General features: G+C 36.2%; 1 protein-coding gene across 26 annotated transcripts in view; it reads left to right on the top strand.

The window, feature by feature from the left end:
- The window catches only part of ADGRL2 (adhesion G protein-coupled receptor L2), a 384,708-nt gene extending 362,019 nt beyond the window's left edge, over positions 1-22,689 (top strand). For 5 of the 26 annotated variants that reach the window (XM_042030361.1, XM_042030367.1, XM_042030364.1 and 2 more), the window contains 10 exons: positions 67-133; positions 8,058-8,149; positions 9,008-9,052; positions 9,341-9,367; positions 10,035-10,203; positions 13,826-13,954; positions 14,377-14,473; positions 17,181-17,309; positions 18,118-18,135; positions 20,616-22,689. In XM_042030361.1, coding sequence (XP_041886295.1) covers positions 67-133; positions 8,058-8,149; positions 9,008-9,052; positions 9,341-9,367; positions 10,035-10,203; positions 13,826-13,954; positions 14,377-14,473; positions 17,181-17,309; positions 18,118-18,135; positions 20,616-21,370 — 1,528 coding nt within the window. In that variant the 3' untranslated portion in view covers positions 21,371-22,689. Of the gene's footprint in view, positions 1-66; positions 134-8,057; positions 8,150-9,007; positions 9,053-9,340; positions 9,368-10,034; positions 10,204-13,825; positions 13,955-14,376; positions 14,474-17,180; positions 17,310-17,536; positions 17,619-18,117; positions 18,136-19,893; positions 19,947-20,615 lie in introns of all 26 variants that reach the window. The other 21 variants (XM_042030381.1, XM_042030378.1, XM_042030379.1 and 18 more) reach the window with 12 other exon arrangements.
- Positions 22,690-23,441: the final 752 nt, after the last annotated feature.

The raw sequence follows: 23,441 nt of genomic DNA, 5'->3' as shown, positions 1-23,441 counted from the left end.
CTTTCAATTTATTGGACTGTGATGCTAATGCACCTTTCACTTTTCATTCTCTTTTTTCCACAATAGTTGCTGGCTACATGTAGATAACTATTTTATCTGGAGTTTCATTGGACCTGTTACCTTTATTATTCTGGTAAGAACTTTGTTTTTCCCTTTCCTTTTAGGTTGCCTCACAGCAAAGCTAAAAAGATTTAAAATTTCATTCAATGCCATCCTTATTCACAAGACATTCCATGAAAAGGTTTATAAACAATTTGTAATGTGACCAATGGTTATATAAATATGTAGAAATCTTTAAAGAGTGCTGACCAAATGATTAATTGTCAAAGCTGTGGTGGCACTTCAGCATAGCCATTTTTTCCTAATGGCTTGAATTCTGAAGGTCATATTGACATGTGTAGTCATATGAAAGATCAATGAAGTACTAAACACAGGGGTTTTTTAAAAGGAACCATTATTATTGCTTTCAATTGAGTCACTACTGTACACATTCTAGAATTTAACTGCTAATTACCCAACATAATTATCTCAAAAGGGTATTCTAATGCATTGGATGATTAAATAAATTTTATGTTCCATTTCACTTACACAGTATTTGTAAGTGTATTTGCATATGCACATTTTTCCATGACTACTTCTGTGCGTATTTGTGTTACATGTAGTGCCTGTCAGACATAGAAGTTCCTCTGTTCTAGCATAAATAATGGGCTGTTAAATAACCAGTAGAAAGCCTGTGCAAATTCATTGCTGAAGTCACTGTGTGCCTGCACACCCATCTATGCACCCACAGCTGGGTGCCCCAGTGTCCACGTAACACAGAATGTTGCATTCATACCTCAATTACCAGTTCTCTGAGCACTTCCAGGTAAAAAGCATTTAGTCATGTGTCAACCCAGGGAGAAAACTTCTCCCATTTATTTCAGACTAATAATACCAACACTAAACAGTGGAGGAATTTGTGAGGAAAGTGAATCCGAGATGTGCATTTTGCCTCTCATTTTGGTTTTCTCTGCTAGCTCTGCATCTTTAAAGCCTGACTATACTTGGGAAATATTGTAGAAGGTTGGTGCTGGGGACATGGCCTATGTACATAGAGAGCTTTTCTCATAATTGCTGATAGTTTGGAAGGATTAATTAATTTGTTTTCATGCTTTTGAAATTTTAAATAGTTGCATGTTCTCCTGCCGTTTCACAGTAGTAGAGTTTGAAATGTTAACAGAATTTCAGTTCACTTGAATTTCAAAATTCAGGAATTGTATTTTTCCATATTCAGAAATACTGTTTTTTCAGTGTGAAGCATATGCATCAGGCATAATTTTGAAATTTCTTTGATTTTTATAGATCTATGTGCCAGACATATTATTTCAGCACTTTTTGTACTTACAGTACAAACTGATACTTTGATTATGGAAATTTCTATTTAAAAATGTGCCTGGCCAAGGTTTTGGTTCCATTTACTCTGTTTGTATCAAAAACTATTTGAATCCTTGAGCGGTCACTTAAGAAAAGATAGTTGTACAATGTAGACGTTGTTAGAGTTCATTGGCATATTTTCAAAGACATGGGCATAGATGCCAAAACTTATGTGTGTATGAGATGAATTAGAAAAATTATAGTGTTTGTAAGATTTAAGTATAGACCATAATAACTGTACAGTTTATTATAAATACATTCAAATTAAATCATATCTCAGAATGATGGGGATTCTTTTTTTAATTAAACCTACAATTGCAATTGAAAGTTTTAGAAAGATAGGCTTAGTAAGCTCAATATGATAGACAATATTTTTCAACATAAAATTGCTCCTTGCAGTTGTTGTAATTATTCTGGAAATTGTTCTGAGTTTCATGCAATAGTTAAGTCACCTCAGTTCTGGTTGTGTGGTGATAATTTCGCTTTTTGTTTGTAGTTCCTTATTTTATTGTTACTGGGGGTATTTTGCTAAGCCACCGATATTTCTCTCCCTTGCTCTAAAATAGCATTTCACATGGGAAGCCTTGGGCTTTGCTGACGGCTTTTTCACTTCCTCGTAACCAGGTCAGAGTGAGAATAGAGGTGAAGGACATTTAATCATATTGACCATGTACAGACATAGTTCACTATTATTTACTGGCCATGACATTATTATCCTCCAGCAAATCATTTAGTCTGAGACGCAGAAGGCTTTTGGGAGCAGTATTCCCAACTTGAAAAATATGAAACAGCAGGTAGCAATCACAGCACAGTTCCTGGGAGTAATTCTTCTCTGGCAATTGCTTTGCCCTCTAATCGTCCCAGCTGAGAAAGCAAGAGAAACCAGAGGAGGAAGTGTGACAAGTGTAGTGGCTGAAAAATAATATGTCATGTGCACTGTAACCAAAGAGCTATATTTGTAGTGCAGCTTACTTAGTGTCAGTAGCATGTGAGAATTTCTCTTTGGTAAGCTTTTTAACATGTTGCTCAAATCACTTTTATGTTTCTCGGTTTAATAGTACTGTCAATGCACATAAACTCTTTTTTGACAGTATTGCTTTCTATTTTAATCTACAATTTTTTTCCTCTGAATTTATAAGCATTTGTACTTGTGTCTGTGCACATTTTTGCACAAAATGAGAATGTGAAGTATGAGGGGGAAGTATGAAGTTCCTCAGTACATCTTCTGAGGAACTTTTAACTTCAGTATTTCTATAGCCTGTCATGCCTTTGGGCACCAGGGTTATTATATCTATGAGAAAAGAGCATGTAAGTAATGAGCGGTGGGAAACCATTAGTATGCCTGAAATGGTTTAATGAAAGCTTGGATCATGATACGTCAGGAGCTGTTCTTATCATTTGGACAGCTCCATCTGCATCTTTAATAATTAATTCCGTTCAGTAAGAGTTCAGTGTGCACACTCATTTAGAAGCCTTCAGAGAGCACCTCTCTCGCTGCCAGTCCCAGGGAGAAATAGGCTTCTGCATGGCTAAGAGCAAAGATCTGGAGATACAAGAGCAGTTTTAGAGCTGCATTTGCCAGGTAACAAAAGCTCCGGGGAGTTCAAAAAGGGTCAGAACATGTGCAGTTCAGCTAGGTTACTTCAGAGTGGTGTTCCTGTTCTTCTGTCTTATCGTATCCATGTCAGCACTGCGGGCTGTGTGGCATGAATTTTAAGCTGCTAAGCTCAAGGCGGACGTGATTCCATTGAGCAGGTTCATGGCTATGAAACAAACAGTGCACTTCCGTAATCTGTGGTCAGAAAAGCCGGAGCACTTTGACTGCTGTGTAGATCCATACTCATTCATGTCCAAGGAACAGGTGGTGTCGGTTTAATTTAGCCAAAACTGTTGCAGTTTGCTTTTCCCAGCTCACAGATTAGTCTACCAGTGGTTGCCTAAGCAAAAATTTCTAAGATGCCCCATTTCAGTAACACAGAATGTGTTAAATGTTCTCACTGTTTGAAGTATTGCTTACCAAAGTCAGTGGATGTACAGATGCACACATAACTTAGCCCTACATGTGAAAATGGACTGTATTTTTAAACTTATTTTTATAAATAATACATGTTTATCTTTCTATAGTAGACACTTGATAAATGGTATTTATCTATTAGTTACAGGGGAAATTTATCATAATTTTTGCAAAATCTAGTTTTATTTTGCTACTAATTCATTGTACCTGCAACTAATTCAAATTGATTAGTCTTCTGTGCAGGTTAGTACACACACTTTTTAAAAAAGTTAATTTGAGTTGGACACACTCCCTCTCTCAAAATTACATAGGTTTCAGGGGCCAGAAAGACAAATTTCCTACTTACACCTTCTTTCATGTCCAGTTCCTTCTGATAATCCAAATGAGAAATGGCCATATATGTGTTCCCTGTGAAACAAGCATGGCCTTCCAGGGTGCTGCATTTGATTATTACCATAAAAATTCTTCATATTTTATATTTAAAGTAGTAACTTGTTATTTTTTAATATAGATCAATTTTCTTTTGCTTTGTTCTATCTAATTACACTAGTCATATTAAGAGATGACAAGGAACTAGTATTTTAGAAGATACTCTAATTTTTTTCTTTTTTTACTTTATATAAAATTGTAAATTCAGGGTATAGATTAAGCTAGTTCTCTATCCAGTATGCCATCTCTTCCAGTAGACAGTAAGTTTTGGAAACTAGATCAAGCATAAACAAAAATTAAACACTATCAATTCAAAATTTTTGCTTACTATTACCAGCTAATGTTTTAAAAGATCTCATATTATAGCTCCACCTTCTGTAGCTGTGTGTTCTGTCACTTTTTGTTATCATAGCAGAATCTTCAAATCCAAACCTGATGCCTGACCAGATTTTTAATTCCTTGTTTTTAGCTTTTGAAAGAGTGTTGGTCTGATTTGCAGACACACAGCATGAGAGAGATTTTGCAGACTTGATTAAGGGTATAATTTTAGGACTGTTTGAGATGTATACATTGTGCATCTGTGTGTCTGTTTGCACAATGTATATATATATATTTTTTATTAACACTGAAGAAGAGGTTCAGCTGCAGATTTTGGCTCATCTGGGATGAATGCAGCCCAGTTGTCAGGATGAGGCCCAGCACTCACTAACCATTTATATTACATGAAGTGATGTAATGCCACCATTGTCAGAGGCCCATTTTTTCCTCTTAGAAGATTGCTCTCAAAAGTCCATCTTGCCATTCATGTGGGCCTTTGTATGACCTCAGAGTACTGCATGCTTGTGGTGAACATTCTTCTTAAAGAAAGGTGTCTTACTCAGACCGTCTGTAAAGCTTGGAAAACATCTACAGGTTCATTTGTGTAGATCAGTAACAGTTCAGTCCTCACAGACACAGTTCAGGTTGAAAGGGGCTTCAGGAGATGTGTGGTCAAGCCTTCTCAAAACAGGCTCAGCTCTCAGCCAGACCAGGTTGCTCAGAGCTGAAAAAGCTTTGCTTGTACAAATGAATACAAAACTGTGTTTTCTTTCTGCATTTTCTTCTCCCCCGCTACATGTTTCTCACCAAGAAAAGTAATTTGGCTATTCCTTATAAAAGCAATTATTTTCCAACAAGTTCCCTTCCCTCACTGCTTAGTACCTTTCATGAGAAAAAAAGAAAAAAAAAAAGGCAGGATGCCCGAAATCTTTAACTCATGAGTTCCTTCAAAACAATCAATTTCTAGATGAAAAGCAGTAAGCGAGCCAGAAACAAATCTATAGAATGGTTTGGTTACAGTATCTGTAAGTGGGCAAAATAGGGTTTTTATAATAATATAATGCGTGACAGAGATGCCAGCATGTTAGAACAAGTGGCAAACCATGGTCTTTTGACTGCTGAAACTGAAAACTATGCAATATTTCACAATGATGGAGAAATAAGTATCATATGCTCAGTTGTCATAGTTACTTTGTCTTCAAGTACAGCATTTTTCCTTTTTTCTTGGAAGGACTTTTTCAGCTGCTGTGATACAGCATTATAATTTCTGTGGGCTGGTTTTGTGGGTCTGTACATAAATTATAATTACAGTGTCACTTAAGAAACTGCTTTGTGCAGTTGTTCCCTGGTGCAGCATGAACATACACCCAGACAGAGCTGAGTACCTACATAAAACCTAATGCAATGGAGCTTGGCTCAGTCTGTGGGGTAAGGCCATGTCTGCTCACATGTCACTGAAGGAACCTCAGTACGTGAATAAAAGTTTTTATTTGCCGTGTGGCAAACCAGCACTTCAGTTGTACAAAGAATCAGAGGATAAAGCCCTCTTGTTTCATAAAGCAGTCATTTGTGGGCTAAGCCATATCGATGAGTTTTTGATCCAAGAATGATGATGCCCGTACAATACAAGATACTCCAGAGTAGCTACTTAGGCAAGGATTAGCTTCCAGCTGTGCTGTAAATACTATTCTGAACTGGATTGTGCACTCCTGGAGGCATAGGTTGCAGCCAAAGTTGATGTACATATTAGGATTGACACAGGGCATGCATCTTAGCTCTTAATCTCTTTGTTTTCACAAAAAGCAAATTGAGGTTGCATTTTATTTTAAGCAGGCTGAAAAAGCTTACATTATGTCAGCTACCAAATTGTGCAAGAAACATTTTTAAATGCAGAAAAATAAAGTCAGTGTGCAAAGATGTGGAAATGAGGGTCAGGTCAGGTGTAGAGCCCTTTGTCCTGTCTGGTGTAAAGGCGGCGAGGGAGAGAAGCAACTTGTTTTCTCGTGAAGTTTCCCAATGAAGTTATGCCATACAATGGAAACCTAGATAAGAGGAAGAGATCACAGTGATATAGTGAAATGGTTTTGCTCATCTGGCTAGTAATTTCCTGTAAGAATCATAAAAGATAATCACCAAGATCATGAATTATTGACACTTCTGTTACATTTTGCAGCAATGGAAATATGCTTAACCTACACCATGTACATACATCAGCTTAAAGGTTAAGTATTTTCAGCCAGTTCTTGAAACACAAACAGAAATCAATCATAAAAGCTTATTTTCATTATTTGCATCACAAACACTTTTTTCTATTAATCTCAACATACAATTGTAAAAATGTTATACTTTGCATGATAAGGTCAAAAGTTGCCAGACACTTTTCTGGTGTTGAGAACTGCATTATTGTTCATGCTGTCCATCCTGATTTTGAGACAGCAGCAGGAGTGATTTCCCATAGCAGTAGAATTGTTTCTGTAATACATGTCATATTAACAGACTTGGATCAGAACCTTCAAAATACTCATCTTTTCAAGATTAAGACCAGCTCTTTATTAGGATTTTGGTGACATTTCTGACCATTGAGGCACAGCTGCAGGAACACTTCTGGCATGAACTGGTATCCCCAATGTTACAAAAACAGTGAAAATTTTTAAGGTGTCTCAAACCAAAGGCTACCCAAATTGAGAGACTGGGTATAACCTGCTCTATCAGTAACCAGTTGCAGATAGATATATATGTATATATAGATATGGAAGATTATAAGAATGGGTTTCTCTATCTAACATATGTGTTACAGGGATGTCCAAGCATGTCCATTCTTCCATCTTCTCTTGGCTTTTGGTCCAGCCACTTCGTGTGGACCATTGTAGTACAAGATAAGGATATGTGTCTTCTCCCTGAAAGGACATGGCTCTTACTGGTTTCAAAGATACAATTTTGTCTGACTTGTCTGTGTGATATAGGACAGCACAAACTAATTGCTGAAATTAATTGGATACCACTTTTCAGCCCATATTCTTCAGGCACCCTTGTGTTTGGCTTGCTGTGCTTTTCACAGGCTTTGAAATCGATAGGAGAAAGGCACCCAGTACCTTTGATCTCTGTTATCCTGTTTCACAATAAGAAAATGATAAAACATTTCCTTCAGTGTCTTCTGTGGTGTTACCTATATGAATGACACAACAAGAATAAGATGCCACAGTCCTTCAAGTGGCACACACAGTCTCACTTCGACAGAATCCAGACTACAAAGGAAAAGAGGGCAGCAGGAGGGTGCACCACCGGCGTATGTCTATGGCACTGTCTGATGCATTTGCGACATCTTTGTGTTTCTTCTTCTTTTTTTCTCTATTTTTCTTTTTCTCCAGTTACATTTAATCTCTTTTCAAGACCCCAGTAGGATTTGTGAGAACAAAAGGGAATAAAAAAAAAAAAAAAGGAGAAACCAGCAAAGGTGAAAAACATTTCAAAAACAGGATGAGGTGATAAAAAGACAACTGGTATAGCCCAGTAAAGGGGTGACCACAGTCCTTGAAGAGTGAGATGGGGAACAGGGCCAGAGGTGACAGGTAAAGGTGAGCAGATGATGAGCGCAACATGCTGGAGGACAGAACTAGAGTGATAATGGCAAGTGTTGAACGAGTTAAATATGGTGGTTCATGATGATGTGGTGCATTTGGGAAATTAGGTGAAACAAGGACTTCTAATATTTTTATCCTCTCATTCTTACTTGCAATCACCATTTGCAGACCATCTAATATAGTTACCAATTTTCACTACTTACTTGGAAATAAACTACAGGGTTTTTGTTTAGCTGATAACATCATCATTATTCAGCCTATTACTTGAAGTAGTTTAATTTCATTCTTATCTGTTTTGACAGCTGAATCTTATCTTCCTGGTGATCACATTGTGCAAAATGGTGAAGCACTCAAACACTTTGAAACCAGACTCTAGCAGGTTGGAAAACATTAAGTAAGTGCTTTGTGTTCAAGTATGAGAACTATGATTATTTTCTGATTGCTGAACTGATTGAAAGCTACTCTCCATTAGGAGCACATGCCATTGTCTCCCAGCAACTGCAGATGTCAATTAGAAGCCAACAGAGCCAATCCTGCTTTCGTCACATTGTTGCTGTAATGTCACAAACGCCGGTCAAAATTAGATAATTTCAGCCTGGAACTAGTGCCAAGAAACTGTTTCACGGAAATACCACAGCACTGTAGTAATTTCATTTGCATTTAAAATGCAGTTCAAAAATTATGTTCCTGTTTGCATGGCTGATATGATTATATTAAGTTTGTTTTGTTAAATGACTTTTTGATTTAGGGATTCTGAGCAGTTTCTACTCGTAATCCTGTTCTCCCAAGAGAATTGACTCTATTATTATTGTTAACTTGAAGATTATCTGCTGTTTTCATGCTAATTTAACAAATGTTTACTTTATCATGGTGTTCTACTGTAGCATCCCTTTTGCAGAGTAATATAAGTTTTTTATAACTAACAAGGCTTTGGCAGCTTTTTGCTCCTTTAGATAGCTTTTTACTGTATTCTGTATAGCTTTACGTTGTATTCAAGGTTTTTTGTTACCAACACTGAAGGGATGGTGCAACTTTCTAACACTGAGGGTTGGATGTGAAAGGGTCTTACAGATCTGCTTTGAACGTTGGAAATGGCAAAGGGAGACTTTCAGTAAGGATAACATTGTGAACTAGATGTTCTAGATAGGTCAGTATCAGCTTCATTGCATGTTGCATGATGAGAGAGAGAGCTAATCTTTAGCATCTCTCTCTTTTCTTCCTTTTCCTCTTTCTGTCTTCTCATCCACACCAGTAATTACCGTGTTTGTGATGGCTACTATAATACGGACTTACCTGGGTAAGATAGAACCCTACATTAACAAACTTCTAGCATGATTTTTAACTTTACAAACTCGGTCATATTGTGGATATCCCTTAATTTTAATTAACTATTTTTGAGATACCTGATTTGCTAAAGACTTTTAAACTATTATAATGCCTTTATAATTTTAAATTGCTTGCCTCTGCATTTTGAATTTCCTAATTTTGACTAATTTTTATAGACAATTAAAAATGCTCTTATTAATTTCTGTTTCAATTCTGTCTAATAATTTTGTTTCTCTTTTCTGCTTATAATGCTTTCTAGCTATGAAGATAATAAGCCATTTATCAAGTAAGATCATTAGTTAGATGTGGAATTCACTGACTAAATTCCCTTTCCCTTTCATTCTGTGCTGTTTGCTACAATTCCTTTTCCTTAACCTATTCATGATGGAATCTTTTTTAGATTGTTCTGTAAAGCAATATCCATATTTTTGTCGCATTTCAGCAGGGTTTCTTCATGCGGAAGTTACATCCTCTAGCTTCAGTTTAGCTGAGTTTATCGAAGCATTAGCAATTTGGGCTCTAGGCTTTTAATCTGCTGTTTAACCTTTATGCATTTGTGTTACATTACTTAGTGTCATATGGCAGCACCACTGTTTAAAATATATGGTGTGATTAGTGGCTAAGCCAGATTTATCAATCTCTTCTCTAAAAGCAGATAAAGCAATGGAGTAGGTGGGGCTTGTGCTATACTTCTGCATTTCAAAATAGTTCTGACATCCTATGCTGTTCTTGAGAAAGACAAAGGTTATATCTACTCTTGCTGTTTTCACTGGAGTCTAAGAGTACTAAATGGAATTGTTCTTTCTTTGATAGATAAAAGGTTAAACCCAAGGAATTTTTACATTTGAATGTGAAACTAGTAAAAGCCAACTGCAGGAACTGAAATGTTAATATTGGATTTGGCAAAGTACATTCTCATAAGTAATGTTACTAAAATTAATTTTCTTTTACAGATCCTGGGTCCTGGGTGCATTTGCTCTCCTGTGTCTCCTTGGCCTAACATGGTCATTTGGTCTGCTATTTATAAATGAGGGGACCGTGGTGATGACATATCTCTTCACAGTATTCAATGCTTTCCAAGGAATGTTTATTTTCATCTTTCATTGTGCCCTTCAAAAGAAAGTAAGTTACCAAAACCACAGATGAATGTTCCCTAACTCCTTAGAAATGCCACACATAATTCTTAAGAAAATAGAGATAAAATTAGCAATGTGAAGTAGTTTGAGGAGGGGACTAGAATTCCAAAGCAGTTTTTGCTGTATGTGCTGGTGGGAGTCATGTAACTGCTCTGTGACCCAGGTAGGTTTAACATGGATGCAGCATTTCCAACCTGGGCTTGAAAAGTTTTGAGGTTTTGTGAAGAAAATTGCTATAGAAAATGTACTGTTTAACACTGGTAATGTGGTACATATTAGCCTGGACTTAGAGCCAAAAGTCTTCTATGTCCACATGAAACAAGTCCTGCCTTTGCTGCAGTGCTGCAAACAAAGGATCAGTTACAATATCAGCCTGGAAATGATCTCCTTTTCTCCAATGGAGGCAGAGCAACTCTCCTGAGATCCCATTAAGCTGCCACATAAAACTGTGGGTGATAGGCAGGGATTGTACTATGTGAGCTTGTTCATTACAAAATTAAGTGGGATGTAAAAATTAATTTTATTATGAACTTTGACACACCTTAGAAAAAAGTAGTCATTAATGCTAGACAGCTGCTAACAGGAATAGTTTTCTGAAGATGGAAAAGATGACAGCATTACTTTTTTTCCAAGTGTATGCCTCCCCCAAATATCCCAATAGCTTTGTGCTCTTCACTGGAGCATTCCTCACGAGTGGGATGAGCTAAATTAGTTCTGCTCCCCTTCACTGGATGAAAGCAGAAGGGTCCAGAAGGAGCAGATCTGCTGGAAGGAGAGAGAGAGACAGAGAAAGCTTGAAGGGGAGAGGGGAGCAAGCAGCAGGAGAGAAGGAAAGTGATGGGCACAGCCTGTGGGACCTTTTTTGGGTTCCATGCACCCCTTCTCTTCCCCAGAAGGTGGAGATTGCTTCCAAGGATGCTTTAGAGGTTCTTTAATGAACAGTGCATGGAAAAGCTGACAGCCTTTGTTAGAAGGCAGGACAAATGGAAGTAATGAGAGTTGAGAGGAAGGATGAACATCAAAAAATCCCACCCAAACAAACTTAACTTGAAATGCAGTATGTCCTACATTTGGAAATACCCAATTTGCAATATTTATATTCTAAATATTTTTACCAGTTTTAGGCTGGAGACCTAGCAATTATTAACTCCCATTATAATTAGCTCACCAGAGACATAATTAACTGATATTTATAAGATGGTTTGAGACCATTGAATAAAGCATTGTTGTGAAAATACAAAAATCTTGTGCTCATGTTCTCAACTGTACCAGCTCTAACATTACCAGCATCTCTAAATTTGGTGTAGACAATAGCATTCAGAGGTGTTTTAGGAAAAGATTGGTAGATAGAATTTTACCCAGATGAACATGACACTCCTCTTATTTGGAGAGAACAAAAGCACACTTAAAGAGAAGATTAAGCCTAAGAGAAGAAGGAAGATAGGGAAGAAAATGCAAACATTCTCAAAATGCAAATAATTTCTAGGTTAGGGTTTCATATAATGTTTCCCTTTTTACTATTTGTATTGGACTTGAAAATCAGAAACAGATTTCTTTTTTATTTCTTTTTACAGCTGTGCATTGTTTTTATATAAAGTGGAGTCAGCAAAAAGCAATATTAAAATACCAGTCAGGTGTGAAAAAGCATAACCTAGAGCAATAAGATTTATACCTGAAAGAATGTTAAAGCTGCCATTTTAGATTTTTAAGTGTCACTGCCTTTGACTGGATATTGTCCTATCCTCTGTCTGCATAGCTAATGTAGTCTTTTTATTCTGTTATTACTACTTGGTCACTAAATTGAACAGAGAAATAGAATTGTGGAAGTGGAAACTATTATGTTTCCAGTTCTGACGAGATGATAGTGCTGTTGCTTCCATCAGTTTCCAACAAGCTATAATTTAGAAATAATGACAGTGGGATGTGCAGTCCTGACAGATAATGTACATTCACTGCAATATAGGCATTAGGCAAAACCAACCCTGGAGGGTGGTATTTGGGTAAAAATACAGTTTTGATTGCTATTGTCTCTACTGTGTAGTGGTTTAGAGCATTTAATATCCATTAGTGTTCAGGAATGTATTTTCTTAGGTATTATACCACCTAGTGATGATCTATGTAGACCTTTTTTCCCGGACTACAGGGTTAAAAATTATAATTCTGAGTTGTTTCATTTCTGTTTTCATTCTTTACATGTCTTTTGTGCTGATATAGATAGGGGTTGACTTAAAATATGTACCATATACTTTTATAAAAAGCTGAGTTATTGTGTCTTGCTTAAAGTACAAATTATTCAGCTTTTCTTCAACCTTGTGGTTTATAGAAACATCACAGTATGTATTCTGTGAGTAAAACTCCAGTTGAAAACAGCACATTACGCATGTAAATCCACACTTTAATTTTTTGCATTTTCTCCTGTCCCCTTTTTGCATACACATAACTTTCTGTCTTATTTATTCATAGGTCAGGCAGAATTTCCAGATTAGCTGAAATCCCACTTTTCACAGAAACTCACGAGTCTCATTGATGGAGAAGAGACACTTAAATTCCCATGTAATCTGGTGGAAGATTTATGAATTTAGACTTACATATCTATACAAATTCTATCCACTGTGTCCTTTCAGTGATACAGTCTTGCTGCCAAGACATGTACACGCTCTTCTGTTATCTGAAAATAGTAGTCAGTGAAGCAGTCATGGAATATAAGAGAATTAACTGCTCTGTAAATGATCCTGATTACTTTTATAGCAGTCGTTATCACACATAAGAAAACTAAAGTTTCAAGTAGATTTCTGGAAACAGAAGGTGAATAAATGCAGCCCAGATACTGGAGTCATTAATTAGTTTTGCTGCTCTGTCAGAAAAAAAAAAAATCATAAACATAGGTATATTCATACTTCTATATTCAACACAGACAGGAATTAGAATTTTATGTTTTGGTCCTAAAAGTGAAAGGTGCTTCATTCCCAGCCCTTATGGTTCAAAATGTGACTGGAACACTGACAAATGCCTCCATCAGCATAGCTGGAGCTGTGCCTGCAGTGGGGCAGGGGTGTTTGTGAGCTCAGTGCCAGAGCAGATGTCACCATCTGAAGTAGCAGCTGGATGAGTTACACAGAGTAACTCTATATGAAAATGCCTTTACAGGCATTGCAAGTTTTGCACTTTTTATTGGAAATCATCACATAAGGGGCAGTACTGAGCAGTGCTCAGCCTTTCTTGCCTGCTAGGATGGGAAGACAGGCTTTCTTAGCTTTCTGTACTAAAAGCTCTTACAAAAACCACTATTTTCAGCCAGTATTCAATTTGGGTAAACTTAATGATATTAATCTACATTATGAAAATGATATAAAAATAATTCTGTAACTGACTCAGTAATGATTATTCAGGGTCATCTCTAAGAAGTGTGTGTATACCTTGGAAATAATGGGTTCAAAATTCCTGGGTAGCTGCTAATACTGCCACTGAGTAGGGAGAAATAAGCGGTTTTGCTAACAGCCAGCAATTTGAAAGACAAGAATTATCTATTTGCTTGAAAAGTGAGTAGTTTCAATGCAAGGTTCATGTGTAAGGCTATTTCGTGTGCTAAGCAATTTTTTCCCCCATAGGTACGTAAGGAATATGGGAAATGCTTCCGACATTCCTACTGCTGTGGAGGACTTCCAACTGAGAGTCCCCACAGTTCAGTGAAGGCATCGACAACAAGAACAAGTGCTCGCTATTCCTCTGGCACTCAGGTAACAAAGATTTTGACAGCATCTTTTAATTACCTTATTTATGAAAAGCCTACTGAGATGTCTTCCAATCAGAAGGACTAATTGTCTTCTCATAATTGTCACTTTGATGGTAAATACATGCTTCTGCATAGTAGAATTATTTCTTTTTAAACATTTCCTTTTACTTTGGTCTAATAAAAACACCTTAATTTTTCTTTTAATTAGGGGCTGGTTTATAGGAAAGTTTATATTGTCATGTTTCATTTAAATGAAGTTTAATATATTAGAGTTTTAATAAAAAAAGAAGGAATTTTCACTATGTGCTAGAAGAATGGTTTTCTCTAGGCTAAAATTAACAGAAGTATTCTACATAATGGCACATGAGTAGGAAAAAATCTTCTTGTAACCTACTATGCTTTTGTCTCACTGCTTTATGTTAACAGAGTCGGATAAGGAGGATGTGGAATGACACTGTGAGAAAACAATCGGAATCGTCTTTTATCTCAGGTGACATCAACAGCACTTCAACACTTAATCAAGGTCAGTCACTGGGAACATTTCAGTTTTAGAATCCATAAATTTAATACAGATTTTATATCATTTAACACAGAAGAAATGAAAAGAATGTTTAAAAAAAAAATCTGGAACAAATGTTCTCTAAAAGCAGAGTTTTAAAGTTATCCACCAGCACTTCTGAAAACCGTGTTCCTTTAACTGGCCCCTGGTATAGAAGTTGAATTCTTCAATTCATGGGAATGTATTTGAATTAGTTTCATCAATAATTTAGCTTAAAAGCAAGATCATAATTTTAAATCTTTCCTAACCTTTATAGGTTGAATCTGAAATAGAAATATGAGTGCAGTAACATTTTAATGCATATTTGACTGACTTTTAGGTGCAGAAATTTTCCCAGTGAAATCTAATTGATATCATTTCTATGCAAAAGATGTCTGTAAAGCATTTATCTTTTCTATTTCAAAGAGCATCATATCTGTAACATGGAATAGAATCCAGATTTTCAGGCACAGAGAAGTCAAAACTCAAAACTTCTCAGCTCAAATAGACTTTGAAATCTGTAACCTCATTCTCATGTCCAGATAGAAGACAAGGGTATTAACCAAGACAGATTGTCCCTCCCTTTCTCCCCTTCCCCCTGTGTTTTTAAGGCAGTTTGAGCCAGCAGTGGAGAGAGGACTGCTCTGTGCAAGCCAGGTTTGAAGCCTGTTCTTCTACCCACATCCTTACGTGAAGAGCAGGCAGCCCTGGTCTCGCTGCAATCAACTCAGAAAGTTTTAAACGGAAAATTCAAATTCAGGATTTGATAGCAGGGATATGTACTTAACTCACATTCATTTTGGAAGTAAAAATCATGGTGTTTGCAAAGGAAAAGGTATCAGAAAGTATGATTCTATATTTGCTATTTGATCTATAGAAAGTGGGTAAGACCTGTGTGTCTCGCTGCTCTTCCCACCCCTCTTACGAATCCTGCATGTTCTTCAGGCAAAAATCAAAATTAAGTAACTTCTCCTAGGTAGAAAATGCATATTTTTTCATGTCTCTTTCAATGTCTTATGAAAGTTCCAAAAATACAAGCCACATAAAGTTGGTATTTACCCTAATTTGGTGTCTCTGACTCCTGAGGTTTGCTCTAACTGTGCAGCTCTGTAAGTTAATTCAGTGTTGAACAGAGGTCTTGGAATCTTCTCCCCGTTTCAAGTTCCAGGCTCAAGTCACTGGAAATGTTCTGCCATGATTAGAAAAATTGGTATCAACTCTATTCAGTTACAATATTGTCACTATCTCAGTGATACATACGTATAAGAGTAGTTCCATAATTAATGACAAGTGTCATTTTTCCTTTAAAATAAAAATAAAACTTTTAATTAAGCTTTTTTTTTTGTGGCAAAGAAATTTGGATTGAAAAAAATTCTTAACTATAAATTACACACAATAATTCTAACCAAGTTAAATATAGTACACAAAAAAAACCCCAAGCAAAATATATTTCAGTTATTATTTCTAGTAAGAAGTACTTTACAATGGAAAAAAGCTATGATAATTTTTTTAGTTAATCACTAATACAAACTTTCAAATAAGATTGGCGTAGTCAGACAATAATTATCTGAGTATTAAAAATTCCTGCTCATTTCTGCTACTAAGTAGCTATGGGAGTACAAAAGCATTAATATTTGAAATATATAATATCATGCCAAATAAAAATATTTATACTTTAAAAATATAGCTGTCTCTTTAGTTGTCCTTGGGTCTGTGATACACTGATCCTGATATACTGCTTTGCAAAGTAATAGAAAAGAAACTTGGATTTTATCTTACTGAAATGTTTAAATTAATTTTTAAATGACAGCATTTTGTGTGGGATTTTTTTGTCATTATTCCAATCCATTTTTCTTGTAGTAGCTAGAAATCAGAGATTGATTGACTTTTTAATAGTTTCTCAAAATATGCTGGGTTTTTTTCTGATTATTCTGAGAGTTGTTTAAATGGTATTGTATTAACGTGTAAATTTGGTTTAAAGAAGTCCGTTCATGTAATATTTGTCTTACATTGTTTGTAAACTGATAGTTTAAAGAAACTTGTTGTTTGAGGAATTCTTTTTTAAAACCTGGCATATGTATTTGCAGCATGAATGTCCCAGGAGAAAATGTGAATGCTCTGATTTCTTAGAGCAAATATTTTGCTTTCCCCTCAGCATGCATACTTTTGCATATACTAAGATATGCTTCTTGCAATTTGTCATCCACTGTCTGTTTGAAAACAGCAATTCCCTTCCAGTATCTCTGTGTTTTTAATAAAATGAGTAACAGCTCTGATCCTGTCATAAGAGGTTTTTCAATACCTTTCAGTTTGAGAAATTCAGTTCTCTCAGTTCTGGACAGAAGTGTTCCATGCTATCATTTTTAAAGTTCCAATAGCTTTATGTAGTACCTTGATCTCTAAACATTTAATTGCTACTCTTGTATAACAGTGATTTTGTATACATTAGTAAATATCACTTTCACTATCTGTTTACTTTGGGGATTTGGACAGCACCCATGAATTACTGGAATCTAACTGTATTTTCCTGCTCCCATTTCAAATACATAGCTCAAATACACCCAGAAATTTTCAGCTAAATTACATTTTAGAAATCCTATGTGATTCATGATGAATAAAAAATTATTCTCTATTGAAACTGTCAGGCTAAAATTAAGGAACTGACTTTTTTTTTCTGTTTCTTTTGCTTTAGGAATGACTGGCAATTACCTACTAACAAACCCTCTTCTTCGACCACACGGCACTAACAACCCCTATAACACATTGCTCGCTGAAACAGTTGTATGTAATGCCCCTTCAGCTCCTGTGTTTAACTCACCAGGTGTGCTTATACTTCCTGAATAAACTGCTTTTCTTGGCTCGCTCCAAATTCCCTCTTTTCCCTAGATAGAAACTCAAGTTGCAATACCCCAGCCATACAGTCTGAATTTCTGAAATAAATCAGAGAAATACAGTGTTGCCAATGTCAGCTTGTAAAACTGCACTATATTATAGTAATGCCTTTGCCCTAACAGTATTTACCAATAATTATCCATGTTTTTAACACAGGTGGCATAAATCTTAATATACTATTAAAGGACTGACACCACATGGTCCGAGAGCCCATCTTCAAGATATATATCACTTAGAGGTATCATGTCTCTGCAATATAAGGTTGACTCTAAAGCTTGTTGAGAAAATCCTGCTTATGGAATGGATTAGATACAAAAGCAGTGCAAGGCATCTTGACACCTTTGGATACCCCGGTGTAGAAAACTGTATCCAGCATCAAACAGATCTAAACTATAGTATAGTGCAGCTTTATGGGAGATCATTTTCCTGTAGGAAAATCTTGACATTAACAGTTAGAACAGTTTAGTTCTGTAGGAATAAAGGGTGTCATCATTTACGTAACATTTTGTTGTTACATTATCTACTTGCTTTAGCAATGTTGCAATTCATCAGTAAATACCTTGCAGATATTGTTTGATGAGTCATAAGATCACTTTAGTGTAACTGGAATGATAAATCTTTGAAAAAGAGCTCATAAAACCTTGTTTCCAGTTTTTATTTCAAGTTTCCTTTTTAACTGAACTGTAGTTTCTATTTTCATTCTCTTGTTTTCTTACTTTCCTTATGCTTTCCTCTAGCAACCTACAGAGAGACAAGTATGGGAGTAAAACTTAACTTTGCCTATCAAATGTAAATTTTTTCAGCATGATTCTTAATGGGCACAATTAAAACATAACTAGCGGTCATGAAGTAGACTCAGCGGGCAAGTGGTTCACAATTTGCAAATGAAATGTTTCCACATTCAAAAAGTACTTGCATACTGCTTTTTGGGAAACAAGATGAGGTCTGTAGCAAACCCTATTGGTAACACAAGTTACGCAATGCTGAAATAATTTGCTGTTTAAAACCAAAGCAGTGTCATGCCGAAATGCTTAACAATTTACTTATATTTTTACATTTCTACAGTAATCTTGCTACAGGCTATGAAAGATTTCAAATGAATTACCTGATCATGGGCAACAAAATTTGCCTCATCAAACCAATTTGAATATATTCTAGCATGCTTAACTCTGCAGTATATCATAGAAAACTCATTTTGGGTTATCAGATGTATTCTGATATCTGTTTAGCAGAGGAAAAGAAAATTAAAATTACAGAATTAAATCACTTTCATGAGGGAAATGAATCCAGCATGTGGTCCATGTGTTGTCTACTTTTATAAATGCCATATGTTCTGCACAGCTAAATCCATTGCAAGAAAAATCTTGGAACATACATGAAATTGCAAAACTGCAAAGTTGTTTAATCAAAGCTTAAAGAGACCTTTCAAACAACCCTCATCACTGTTAAAATCAATACACATGGAGAAGAGTTAACAATAACACAAATGCAAAATGACTTGCAAATTGCTCAGAATTTATTTGGAAATTATTATTCTATTCCTTAAAGTTGAAGACAAAAATCTTTTCATGAGAAAATGCAATTATTTTTTAATTGAAAACAATATTTCCAGAGAATATTGAATTTTCTAGGATAAGCTGCAGCTTTAATTATGAAAAAAAATCCACAAAATGAGAAAATGTAAAATCTTTTTCAAGAAACTTTTCCCTTATACTCCTCCAAGCCTTGCATATTATGCAGCAGCCTCACAGTGGTCAGTCTCATTTCAGTAAAGTCACTTCATTCTTTCTTTACTTCCAGACATATCTGTAGATAAAGTGCTTTTCTAGGAATGCTCTAACCATCTGATTTCCATGGTTCAGACTGTTTAATTTCTTGCAAAGTTTATTTTTTTCTTTTTTTTTCCTTTGCTTGGGAAGCACTGTGCTGTCATAGTTTACATGTCTTTGTGTCTATAGGAAAACCTTTTCTTTATCAAGTTATTGGGGAAAAAAAAGCCAAAACCCAAAGCATAAAAACTTTAATCATCATAAGACTTCATTTTTCCCCCTCTTAAACTCCTTCTCATGTTTTCAGCAGACTTACCCAATTTGTCATTTCGTCAACAGCTATGAAATATCAGCCATGGCTGATTTCCTCTTCCCATTCCACAACTAATATTTATTCTTTGATTTAATTTCTGTGACCCATACTTACAGAAATTCCTAACATTTCTGCATTTGACTTCCATGCCCATGGTAACTGTGGGCCTAACTCTTAATTAACTATTCTGGTTCATTCAGCGCTGTCACTGTGACTGATGCAGACTGCAGGCAAACTTTGACCTTTAGGAGCCTGGGGCCATTGTTGGCAGGCAGAATATTAGTGAAAAAAATTATGTTAAGTGGGAAAAGAAAAGCTGTTATTGCTTAGTAATCTAATTTGCTGAACCCTTGCTCTGACTAAGTTGCTGAGAAGCTCAGTAATTCTTCATCATGTTACAATAAATCATTTTACTTTCTTTTATATATCAGCTACTCTTAGGCCAGATAGCCTGAGCAGACAGACATGATGTGAGTTGTCCAAAGTGAGTCATTCCACCTGCTGTCTATCGTGTTGTTGGATGGTGCTTGTGGGCCCTGGTCCCTGTAGTGTGAAAGATGGCTGTCCTTGTTTAACATAAATTCTTTGTATTTATCCATTTTTTTCATTCTTTTCTTTACTTCATCTCCAAAAAAAAAAAAAAAACCAGGAAAAAATGTTAGAAATGTTGTTAAAGTAGTTGCCTGCCAGTTATGTGGGTTTATGTTGTACATTTACCTTCAGTTATGTCTGTGATCTAATTCCTTTTTAATTTAGTGTCGTTTAGGACAAATTCTGTTAATTTTCTTTTTCTAAATCATGGTGGTGTACTTCAAAACACAGTTGTTTCCAAATGAATTGCTTTGCATTACATATGCAAGGGCATGGAGTGAACAGTTCCTTGTGGAAAAGTCACAGAATTGACACTAAATTAAGAAATTCAAATGCCGCTATTCCCCACAGGAAACACACGTTACTATTTTTAGAAAGCATCTTTCCTATAAGGTGTGCAACTGTTTACATTTGGGAATGTTCAATAACCTAACTTTTCTCAAGTTTTACTTCCAAGTACAACTTTGTCCTGAACTACATTAAAGAATTTTGTTAAAAAGAAAAAAAATGAAGTGATAAAAGCATGTCAGGCAATAACCAGAACTGTCCTTTTCCATTTCAGGACATTCACTGAACAATGCCAGGGATACAAGTGCCATGGATACTCTACCGCTAAATGGTAATTTCAACAACAGCTACTCATTGCGCAATGGAGACTATAACGACAGCGTGCAAGTTGTAGACTGTGGACTAAGCCTGAATGATACTGCTTTTGAGAAAATGATCATTTCAGAGTTAGTGCACAACAACCTGCGGGGCAGCAGCAAGAACCACAACCTGGAGCGGGCACTGCCAGCCAAGGCTGTGATCGGCGGGAGCAGTAGCGAAGATGACGCCATCGTGGCAGACGCCTCATCTTTGATGCACAGCGACACCCCCGGGCTGGAGCTCCACCACAAAGAGCTGGAGGCCCCACTCATTCCTCAGCGGACTCACTCCCTTCTGTACCAGCCCCAGAAGAAAGTGAAGACTGAGGGAACTGACAGCTACGTCTCACAGCTGACAGCCGAGGCTGACGACCACCTCCAGTCCCCCAACAGAGACTCTCTTTACACGAGCATGCCCAACCTCAGAGACTCTCCCTACCCAGAGAGCAGCCCCGATGTTGAAGAAGACCTCTCTCCCTCCAGGAGGAGTGAAAATGAGGACATTTACTACAAGAGCATGCCAAACCTAGGAGCTGGTCATCAGCTTCAGATGTACTATCAAATCAGCAGGGGTAATAGCGACGGCTATATCATTCCCATTAACAAAGAAGGATGTATTCCAGAAGGAGATGTTAGAGAAGGACAAATGCAACTAGTGACAAGCCTTTAATAGTGTAGCAAAGAAATATTAAAGGCCACGTTCAAGTATTAAAAAGACTTAATTGGCCCCATGCAGGCTCCCTCATATCTGCTCGAAGAGACAATTCTGTTGACCCTGTGGTTCTCCAGTAACAGGGATGACTGGACCTCGCAGTTCTGTGAATTTTTATAAACAAAAACTTTGTATATACACAGAGTATACTAAAATGAATTATTTGTTACAAAGAAAAGAAATACCAACAAGGTATTTAAGATATCTTCTGCTGCTGAATTTAACAAAATTGTGAAAAAAAAAGAGAAATAAACACTTTCCAGCCATTTTACTGCAGCAGTTTGTGAACTAAATTTGTAAATATGGCTGCACCATTTTTTTTCCTAGGCCTACATTGTATTATATACAAGGCGTAGGCTTTAAAATCCTGTGGGACAAATTTACTGTACCTTACTATTCCTGACAAGACTTGCAAAAGCAGGAGAGATATTCTGCATCAGTTTGCAGTTCACTGCAAATCTTTTCCATTAGGGCAAAGATTGAATACATGTCTAACCACTAGCAATCAAGCCACAGGCCTTATTTCATATATTTCCTCAACTGTACAATGAACCGTTCTCATGAAAAAATGGCTAAAGAAATTATATTTTGTTCTATTGCTAGGGTAAAATAAATACATTTGTGTCCAACTGAAATATAATTGTCATTAAAAAATAATTTTAAAGAGTTTGAAGAAAATATTGTGAAAAGCTCTTGGTTGCACATATGTTATAAGCTGTTTTTCTTACACTGTTCATAGTACGATAGTTTGTTTAAAATGCAAGTTCTACCTGTTTTCACTTATTTTTCACTGTAAACAGTGTTCTGCTTTGACTAGTTAGTTTTTATTCTTAAGTTTTGAATTTTTATTGCCAAAAAAACATAATTTGGGGAGAAAGTTGTTTTAGAAGCCAATTATGCCAAGCCTTGCACAAATTTGGTGTAGCTAACAAAGATTGTAACTCAATTCCCTGTTCATTCTTTAATCAGGGTTGGGTGGTAAGGGGTAAAGGGGACACTGGACACTTCTCACAAGCTTTCTCGTGAATAAAAGGTGCCTGTCCTTTAAAAAAAAATAAATAAAACATAACTATTACTCTTCCATATTCCTTCTGCCTATATTTAGTAATTAATTTATTTTATGATAAAAAATCTAATGAAATGTAAATTGTTTCGACAAAATTCTGCTTTTTTCATCCCTTTGTGTAAACCTGTTAATAATGAGCCCATCACTAATATCCAGTGTAAAGTTTAACACCTGTTTGACAGTAAATAAATGTGAATTTTTTTTCCAAATAGGTAAAATGTGCATTATTATGTACAAAGCATAATTGGCATCAGCAGTCCTTTGACCCAGATGTGTCCTGCCTAGAATGGCGTCTTTACGTTTCATGATTTAAGTGTTGAGAATTCAACAGAAACTGTCTATAGCTCTACAGAAGACAGGTCATCTTTACTATTCTTTTGTCACAATTGAATAGGATCAAACCCAGATATAGCAGGGTCATTAGGAAAAGGTACTGTAATTTCATGTATTTACATAACTCTTAAGTAGGCATCTGCACTGAAATTAAAAATAAGGTGGTAAACGCCACTATCATATTCTCAGCAACAGTAATTAGCAGTTAATTATTAGTGATGAAGATACATTGTTGCAGTGGGGAAAACATGAATAAGCAGCATTTGGCTAGCACTCTGAGTGCTATCTAAATAATTCATCCATCATGGCACTGGTTTGTGTTAGATGAATAAGCATGACTGTCCCTATTTTTATCAAGCTAGAGAACTGCAGAAGGCAGCTGATGCCCAAGATGTTATCTACAAATCAGTGGCTAAATTGGAAGTCTGAAATCTTTGTTGTTGATTCCCAAGCCTCTTTTGTTCCTCTCATCCGGGGCCTTTCAAAGATAGCATCAAGGACTGCATTTGTCACCACTTCCAAAACTGTGTTCTTTCAAATAACTCAAATTAATGCCCCATCATCACAGAGGCTACAGTTTTGTCTGTGGCCACTGTGACTCTATGATAACAGCAAAAAATCACTTGAAAG

Source organism: Corvus kubaryi, unplaced genomic scaffold (genome assembly GCF_017639235.1).
Source record: "Corvus kubaryi isolate FWS band 111438036 unplaced genomic scaffold, C.kubaryi_AGA036_p1.0 37334, whole genome shotgun sequence".
NCBI lineage: Eukaryota > Metazoa > Chordata > Aves > Passeriformes > Corvidae > Corvus > Corvus kubaryi.
Note: the sequence above shows the minus strand (reverse complement) of the source record. Positions and strands in the feature narration are given on the sequence as shown.